The sequence below is a fragment of the Montipora capricornis genome, chromosome 8, assembly GCF_036669925.1.
Source record: "Montipora capricornis isolate CH-2021 chromosome 8, ASM3666992v2, whole genome shotgun sequence".
NCBI lineage: Eukaryota > Metazoa > Cnidaria > Anthozoa > Scleractinia > Acroporidae > Montipora > Montipora capricornis.
In genome coordinates, this window is record NC_090890.1 from 47,840,703 (window position 1) to 47,850,702 (window position 10,000).

At 38.7% G+C, this 10,000-nt stretch overlaps 1 protein-coding gene across 1 annotated transcript in view; it reads right to left on the bottom strand.

Annotated features, from left to right (window-relative positions):
• The window catches only part of LOC138060347 (alpha-L-fucosidase-like), a 14,265-nt gene extending 6,386 nt beyond the window's left edge, over positions 1-7,879 (bottom strand). The window contains exons 1-5 of the mRNA XM_068906103.1: positions 7,409-7,879; positions 4,529-4,635; positions 3,998-4,128; positions 2,666-2,799; positions 104-201 (exon numbers count right to left, since the gene is read on the bottom strand). Coding sequence (XP_068762204.1) covers positions 104-201; positions 2,666-2,799; positions 3,998-4,128; positions 4,529-4,635; positions 7,409-7,755 — 817 coding nt within the window. The 5' untranslated portion in view covers positions 7,756-7,879. The remainder of the gene's footprint in view (positions 1-103; positions 202-2,665; positions 2,800-3,997; positions 4,129-4,528; positions 4,636-7,408) is intronic.
• Positions 7,880-10,000: the final 2,121 nt, after the last annotated feature.

Here is a 10,000-nt window from a genome sequence, read left to right on the forward strand (position 1 = left end):
AAACTGAGAAGCCAAGAGCAATAACAGGTGATTTATGATCTTACCTTTTAAGTTTTTTAAGTACCAATCATGTTTAATAATTAAGACAGACTTCTGTACATACCTGGGTTATATCTGTCATCACAGGTATAGGTGCCTCCATGGCGACATCTGCAACCTTTACCCCAACGGTCATTAACCACAACAGTATCCTTAACAGGGCTAATAAAACATGTGATGCCAAAAACATAATTAGACAACAATGGTTACCTGTTGAAAATCAGACATAGTTTGATGCTACCCTGGTTTGAAGATGAAGACAAACTGGAACCTGGGCAAATGTCATGACCAGTAATCATTATGCCAAGGGAATTTCAGTGTTAAGCTGTCTTTAAAGGTGGCAAGCGATAATATGAAATTTTGACCATATTTAACTGACACCTATTTGCAACTTATTACAGTCAAGCTATGTCACGCATGACCAGTTAAGTTTTGAAATTTGAACTGAGTATTGAAATCTGCATGCCAGTTTTGAACTTTGCTCTCAAGATTCACAATTCCAGTGGATATTTCCTTGATATATTGAAACTACATGTAATTAGCTATGAACTTTCACATCATTATAAAAATCAATAAATGGTGTTGGAAAAGTGAAAACTATTTCAAGTGTTTGGTGAATTATCAAGCCTTGGGAGCTCCAAAGAGGAATAATTGAAATATTCATTTCAGTCTTGTGGATACTGGTCACATGACATGACATAGCTTGACTGTAAAAGAAATGGACGTTAAGAGATAAAAACTGAGAAAGAATGCTTTAAGCCATATACAGGTATCAAGTGAAGCTAAGATCCTTGCAGTTATGCACACAAATTCAGCAATTGCTTAGAGAAGCCTGAAAAATTCAGGAGTGTCACATTGGTATGACGAGGTCACAGGTTAAAACCCTGTTGAAGTCCTGAATTTTTCAGGCTTCTCTAAGCAATTGCTAAAATTGTGTTCATAACTGCGAGGATCACAGCTTCACTTGATTTAATATCTGCAGTTACTATTAGTAACAGTCCTCGAGTAGCGAAAAGTGATGCTTTCTTTCATTTTATTCCCAAATAAATATTTCTTCAAGTTGCATTTGCTAACTTTATCATTGCCTTCTCTGTCCGACTAGTTGGGTGATACTAAAACAAATAGACTCTTTGCCCTCAAGGGCCATAGCCCTTGAGGGCTACGGATCTAATTGTTAATTATTATTATTATTATTGTTATCAAAAACAACATTACATTGTGGAGTATTTTTTCAGTGTTTGTTTGTTCTTTGTTTGACTCCAGGCGCTAGTACAATAAATAATAACAATGATAATGATAATGATAATGATAATGATAATCCTTTAAAAGCAATTTAGAGCAGTTAATAGCAACTAATTATAAGAGTGCCTGTGTTGCTTGTGGTGAGTGGTTAGGTTTGTAGGCGCACATGCAGTAGTTCCATACATTGTACTTGCGGTGTACATTCTGGTCCAGGTGATCTGGTGACGTAATTCGGAGGACTGGGGAGAAAATTGTTAATGCCGTGTGCCACAACCGCGTGTGACCTTGAATGTTATTTCCAAATTCAACATGGAAGAGGAGAGGTTATATTTCGGCGGTTTCCGCTTGAATGTTCATTCAGTAACAGGAAATGTAGGAGACACGGAATGATCTGTTGAGTTTTGGCGATGGAAACAAAACCTAAGGCCGCGCGCGGTTGTGGGATATGGCATTAAAACTTTTCTTCCCAGTCCTCCAAATTATGTCACCAGATCACCTGAGTAGGATGAGGAGTTGGTTTTGGTGTCCCCTCCCCAATCCCTCCCTTTTTTTACTGATAGTTCAGTGTGATGGGTGCCTGTTTTTTAAAATTCCTGGAGAGGGGGATCACGGCTGGGTTGCAGCATTGTGCCAGTCATGAGGGTGTTATTTTTAATAATTATTTGAAATGTGGCAAAGAAAGCACCATCTATCTTTACAGACCTTGCCTCACATTACTCTCGTGATGTTTTCAATTACGTTAATCTCCTTTAAGTGAATTATTGAAAGAGATTGTATGATCTTCCTTGATGTTCAAAAATGAACACAAATATTATCTTTAGTCTATGACATAATTTCTGTTTCTGCATAACTAACCAGCAATGATAATGCTGATTATATGTATGACTTTCATGCCGTGAATCAAAATAATATATAATTATAACAGCTTATCAGACATTTCAACCCTCCAGATTTGATGTGTTGCCTCCCGCTCTCCCAATTTTTTATCATTATTCTCCTGGTTTATCATGAAATTCTGCAAACAAGAAAAAATGCTTATCTAAAGAGTGTTTTTCTGCAATCTGACTGTAAAATGTTACGTATTTCACTTTCCAATATCCTATGTCTCGCCCAGTCTCTCCATTGAACACTCTGTGTTGTGCAGACTCATAAGGCCAGCAGTCTTACTCCAGTTAGCAGCTCCAAAAATGCATTGGCAAATGGATTGACAAGCATTGGCAAGAATAAAGACCTTATACAATATGACAAAAATGATGTCAAAATGCAGGAAATGCCACTTGAGAGAAACTAAATTTTATACCTTCCCCTATTTTCCCCCTATATTTCTATCCTTCCTGTACATTTTCCCTCTTCCATTCTTGCTCTTATTCTAAAAATATCTCACCTATCATTATACAGCCATGCCAGAAAATTTGTGCTATTCCAGTAGGTGTCTGTGGCCTCCCATTCACCATCAGACCAGATATATTCTGGCTTGTAAGTGTTAACAATGTCATACAACTGAGGGAGTGCAATTTGCTACAGAATAAAATATAATGTTAGTTCATAATTTTCATTTAATCCTACATTGTTTTTTAGCCATCCCTAACCGAGTTTCTCCCTTCAAAAGAAGATTACTTAATATTATTTTGTTAACAACCTCAGTCTATATCCACTCAAAAACTAATATTGTCCCTATTTTAATATATAATAATATTATGCCCTGAACTTTTGGCTGTTAGGTAAATTGCATTTTTAGTACATGGTTTATTTAAAGAGGAGGCCTCCCCTTGTAATTTAAGCCTGGTGGTTTTTGGAGGTCTCCTTGCCACCATCATTTAATTTTAGATAACGGTACTTATTATGTAATATGTTGATCCTCTAGTAATCCAGGTATTCTCGAGGCCCTCCCAGGGGGGGAGGGGGGTCCTTGTTTTTTAAGGTTATACTGAAAAGTCAAGCATTTTCTTGCAAGAAAAGGCTTGGCAAATCATTCACAAAAATAATACTTTGGAGGGCAAAGAGAGAAATTGCATGCCTTGACCAAAGGGTGTAAGTAGCCTGTACGAAAAACTCCTATCATTAGGACACCGATTGAAGAGATCAGCGTATAAAATGTATCATTGCTGTCCGAAGGAAAGCACAGATGAAAAACTTTAAGAAAGCCAGACATAACAGCATCCCAGCAGTGTTCGGCAAAAGCCTACCAGACGAGTGAGGATAATGTGCGAGCCAGTGAGCCATGCATACAGCTGCGAACCATGCGAGCCATGGCTGCAAGTCAGGTGAGCCAACATGGTGAGCCATGCAAGTCAACATGCGAGTCACACAGTTACTGAAAGCTTCATGTAACTGTTTTAAAATGGGTGCTTGGACTTAAATGTACTGTTTATTTGCATGGCTCGCTAACTCCTAGATTATCCAGACCATCTGAGACCATTGCTTTCAGAGGGAGTAAACTGGCTGGTAAATGGGGTCACAAAATAATACAGTATAAGCACTAAAAACCTTCAGTTCATGTAAATAAAGATTAAACACATTGAAACCTGTTGTTGATCATTGCTTTCAGTAGAAACTACATGAATAGGCCTGAAATATTATTTTGGGGGTGCATGCAGCTATAATATTTATACACAAGTTTTTGCACTCCTTTTTTGTTGGCCTCTAACAGATTTTAGTAGAATCTAATAGAGATATAGGACTGGAGTAACATTATTGTTAGTATAATTATACTTACTCTAACGTAATCCTGAGTCTTAAAGCCACTTGCTTTGTCTTTAAGGTACAGTGGGTGAAACCACTCAAACAGAGAAAAATACAATCCAAATGTGATGTTGGTACGCTTCCTGATGGATGTTGAAAGCTCAGCTGAAAAGTGGACACCAAAAACTCACTTTCTTTGGGAAAACTAAAATTATGCAGAAAATTATTACATGTATCTTTGCAAAGGAAATCTGCATGGAAACAAAATATCCCCTTGAGGTCAGACTTAACTAATAATCATTAATTGTACAATTTTGATCTGGGAGCCTTGAAAGATCTTGAAAGATCTTGAAAAGCTCCCATCTACAATGAACTTTTTAGTCTGTAAACACGCTTTTAAAAAACATCTGAGTGTATAGCTCCTCCAAGATTCTGTGATGGTTTTACCAGGGGAACGATCATTGGTCTGGGTCTGTGTCCCCTAGTGTATAAAGGGTAATTGTTTAACTCCCATGCAGTGCTTCCTATGATTTACAGTATGTGGAAGATCAGATTCGATCCCTACCTATGAGATCCCTATGGGGACCATTGTCGACAGAGTTCCAGTTCCAAGATACATCTGACTTCCAGTTTGTAAAACCTTCATGGTGCTTGCTTGTCAAAACATAATATCTGGAAAATACAAAGAGAACATTTATTTAATTTTACGTTTGATGTTGTCCTTCAGCAGCATAAAATTATTTGAATAATAAACAATTAATACACTGTTTGAGTGAGGCCTCACAGTGCATTTGAAAACTTTAATCTAAGTTTTCGCTGATCTTAATGGCATCATCAGGGAACAAGAAAATATACAGCACAGTGAATTAAAGAGCAATGAAGGTGACAATAATACACTAATAGTACAACTGTAAATGATACTGCGTGCATGTGATATATTGAAATCTCTATTTGCACACTACCAATGAATCAGCCCTACTGAGAAATTGAAAGATCAACTTCATCCACAGCAAACATGCAGTACATGCATACAACAAAGATGCTCTACCTTCGCTTCAACTGATACCCAGAAAACATCATACTTTTTAGATGAAACCAGGAAACCACCTCAACAATGAGCCCTCAACATCCCTAATAAAGAATGGTCGTATCTAAAGATCCTGCTCATCTCACAACAACTCAAACACAAGATTACAAACATCTTTTGCCAGGAAGGCCGACTATGTGCTGCCCACAAATCCTGCACACTATGACAAGCACTCTTCAACTTCACCATGCACTGAAAGCAAATGCACCAGAGCAAACTGCCCAATTCTAGATTCTAATTTATGCTTAAGAAAAAACACCGTTTACCAGTCAAGAGATAACATGAAATGTAAACAATTTTTACATTGGAAGCACTATATACGTTTTCTTCATGACAGCATAAAAGAAAAAGTGATGCCAATTCCTAAGTAAAGAAACACATGTTAAAGTGTCAGAAGCGAATTTAACAACAACAGCATCTATGTTAGATTTTTCTTTGGGTTTCCAGATCCTGCAAAGTATAGTCATTGTCAAGGGTCTTCTGCTACTTGAATGATATTATTGTAACTAAACTGGCTAGCACTGTTGGGGAGGCTTGAGGATTACAACTTTAATAAAGACCAACTTTTGCATATTTGCCTATTCTCGGCCATCCTGCTTGCCATCGACAACACTAAAAAGCGCTCATAGTTTTGTATGGAGTTTTCTTGTCAAATCATTTTGTAAAAGTAAAGCTGTAATGGGGTGGCATGTTCTGACAGTAGATATATGAATTAAAACTATGAGTTCTTGCTTACCAAACCCCGTTTTGAAATACCCAACCTTTTTTTAGCCTCACAACTGCATTTAAGAGAAAAACTAGGTGTGCAAAAAACTTCTTTTTCTAACATGAAACAAAGCTCATTAAGGATACTTTGTGGGCGAAATATCAAACACAAACCTTATTAGTGACTTAAAAACAAAAATTGGTGATGAAGGGTTGCTTATTCTGAGGAATCGAGCGCACTCTTTTGTGGCCGAGAACTGGGTTTGGTGGCTGCTAACTGGGCCCACAAACGAAGCCTACATTTTCGTTATTACTCGGGAGAAAACAGCATTGAGAAGTTGATAGCTTTACATGTGTAAACTGAATGCTGAATTAGTTGTCTGTGAAATTTCAAATCCTTACGGCTATTCCAAGGTAAGAAATACAAGTTTACATTTTTTGTGGCCGAGAACTGGGCCCCATACTGTACTGCCGAAGCACACCAACATGGCGGCCAGAAACCTGTAGAAACATCTGGAATTTAGTTTGGCTGTCTTTAAGGGCCCACGGACAGATTTTTCACAGATTGCTAAGGACGTGAAAATGCTACTTCCAGTGACTGACGTCATTATATCGTGAGCTGACCAGAAAATCCACTCACCGACCTGGAAATTTTGATAACAATCTCCTAACTGTTGAACTTTGCATCAAAGGTTTTTCCTCGCCCTTCCTTGCGCTCGTTCTCAGATCAACTGCACATGCGTAAACAAACTGACTTCTAGTTTGAGAAAAAGCTAAATTTCAGGCAGTCTTTAAATTGAATTAATTTTTTTTATATGGCTCGTTTCACCTCCAAATACAGAATATAGCTAAGCATTGGTTTTTTCAAATCATCTTTTCCGAAAATGTTATGGGTATTTCAGTATCGTTTATCTCTCTAAAAAGAACATTTTTCAAAATAAAACGAAAACCATGCTTGGCTGGATGCAAAAACGAATACAAATTATGAAACCACTGATTAAATACCCAAATTGTGTAGCACATAGACAAATTTTGAGTTTTCTTTTATTGGTCACGTGACCATGGGCGTCGTATGTTGACGTTCTATTTGGGGTCATTGGTTCACAAAAGTTGGAAACTGACCAAAATAATGCCAAATTCTCTCAAATTACATACCATTACATCCTTAGCAACGCACCCCAAAAAATACGTCAGTACGCCCTTAACACTTTCTGCTGTATAATGAGCTAGCAAACTTTCGTATAGACACGTCTCCTAGTCTATTGGCTGTTTAGGCCACAAAAAAAAGAGGGGAATCGATGTTTTTATGCAACTGGCATGTTTTTCAAAAGCAGTCAACATGTCACGCACTGTGAAAAACTCTGCAATTCAAACTGCTATATCTTCGAAACGAAGCACGGTTACCGAGCTGAAAACATGCAAACAGATATATTTTTAAAACCTCTTGTAGCTGATCAAGATAAAAACTCAAAAGGCTCTTTAGTTTTGTAGTTTATTTTTTGTGACGTCAATGCAAACGAAGAATAAACTTCCGTCATTACGTAAGAAACGTGGAAAACTCGTGATCTCATCTGTTCGGTCTTGCAAAGAAGTTAAATAACGAAAAATAAGTCCAAATAAATGATAAATTTGATAAAACAAACACACACCAACCTTGCGCCCGAGCGAGCTAATAAGTCCGCCCACTGATCTGGGTCAAAGAATTCAGCTTTAAACATTGGAGCGAAGTCAGCGTATGAGAAGCCCGGAGGATAATTTTTATTCATAAAATCAATGCACGTCGGATTCTTGCTTCCCTTCCAGCACCACCAAAACCATTCCGAAACGAAACTGGGAACAGAATACACTCCCCAATGCATGAGGATCCCAAATTTCGCTTCATCGTACCACCCAGGATTTGGTCGCGAGTCAAGCGATTCCCAAGTCGGCTCGTATTTAGTGGCTTTCACGCCAGTAAACTGGCTGACAATCAAGAGGAAAGTTACTATTCCAGCAACCATTCCACAAACTTTGTGGGAGCAATCGTCCAGTAACTAAGTTGCCAAGAATTTAACGCCAGACGGACACCAAAGAGGAGGGTAAATACATGTACTTGCCACAGCCCGTCTCTCAAACCGAAAATGCACTGGACACTAATCAAAATACTCTAAAAGGAGTTGGTATCTAGTACTTAGTAACGCCTGCTGATAATCCTTCCTTCTTTTACTAGTAATGTACCAGTCAAATTTAAGCTTCAACATTCCCCCCACCCGGGCAACCCACTGGGCATTTGAATTTTCCGAAAATTTTTGTCCAAATGCCCCCCTCCCCGGGCCAAAAAGCTGTTCAAACGCCTCATCATAGGTCCATTTCAGGTGATCAAATGCCCCCACCCCCAGGGAAATTACCAGATTACTGTTTTAACTTTTCAGTAGCCTCTATTATGCTTCTGAAGCTGTATGTAAACATGGTTTAATAGACAACACCAAGGAGAATCAGGGCCCTACTTGGCAAGAGGCACGAGGAGGACAGGTAACAGGTATAAAATTGATATCTCTTTCTGTAGGCCTTTGCTTTTCAACCAATCAGCCACGAATGCGGAATCTTTACCTTTGAATGCATCTAAGTTTGCCCCGCCATGATTTATCAACCCACCTGGGTGCTGATCAAAATGCCCAGGGTTTGCCCAGGAGGGGGGATGAAGTGAAGCTTAAAGTTTAATTCTTTATTATATAAAACAAATAGATTCCATATTGTCGCGCGTCTGTTTAGTAAAAGATCCTAAACCCTAACCCTAACCTTAACTCCCTTTTTTTTTTAACCGCGCGGCCATGGGCCGAGCGCGGTTCTTGCTCTGCACGTTGTTTATTAGGGAACTTAAGCAACGACGACGGCGACGGCACCGAGAACATCATCTTAAAATATAAATTCGCGTCATTGTAATCACTTTGTAAACATGTCAACCCTTCTTATATGACAAAGGTGTGGTAGTTCCTCAAAAATGAGATTGGTCGGAACGGCACTTAATTTAGGTGAGAAAATGAAACTTTAGCGTCAAGTGCTGACGTTCTCCTTAAAACCTAAAATTTGACTATTTCACGTTGTTGTTTTGCTGACGACGGCACAGAAATGGACAAAAGTGAAAAACGCACGTGCAGGGCGTGCAAAGCTACTGTTTTTGCCTACTAAATATGCACATTTGTGACGTTCTCGTTGCCGTCGCCGTTGTCGTTGCTTAAGTTCCCTATTTTTTTGTTTTGTCGGTGAGCCGAACCAAACTTCCACTCGGCCATATAGTTAGTGGGACTTCCGATCACGCAACTTATGATGTTTATTCACCAAAAGCTGTTAAAACGTTTATGTGCTTAAAATTTTATGAATATTCCATTCTTTATTTAGAACAAAATATATTTCCTTTTTGTGTTATTGAAGCGCTTGATTCGAAGCGAGTATTGAATACATAACAAGAAGATCTTTCAGATCTTAAAACCGCGCTTTGAAAATTTATCTGTTTTCTTACCACTATATAGTCGCAACGTAGTAAACATCCCAAAGCAGCCTTTGTTGATTCACTATGACTATAGACACAAAATCACCTGATCAATCTGTAGCACAACAACTGACAACAACGAATGCACACGAACTTATTGCAATATCAGTAAGAGCCGAGGTGAAATTTCCGAGGAATCTCCGATGACGTAATGGTCTTAATTAATCTGGAACTGTCATCAGGATATCTATGGGTATAAACGATACGATAATAACACTTTTAACAACTTACAGCTTTCTTTCCTAAAAGTCGCGATTAAATTTAATTGGTTTTTTACACGAGTGAAGGCCTAGTAGTCAAACGCGTCACTTAATTTAAGAATTACGTTATCCACGGCTATGTTTAGTACGGTGGTTATTTCCCTACCAATGAAAGTTGAAACGTCGACACATTCCATGGATGACATAATGACCTTTTATGTATTCAATACTCGCTTCGAATCAACCCCCACCATGCGAGCAGAGCCTCCTTTAGCATTTTTCTTTACTGAGGAGGAGAAAAGTAGGCTCTGCCTGAATCGCGTCAACTCTTTGAAGCCGCCGCACCCCGAACTCCTGGACTAGTCAATCTTGTTTTCTCTCGTCAAACTGGTTTTTCCAGTGCGAGCGTCCATTTAGTGACAAAACCGATGGTTATAATTGAGCCCGCTGGCATGAAAAACCAAGATGGCGGCGAGATCTGGCATATTAGGCTTGGGTTCGAGACTGTATCCTGGC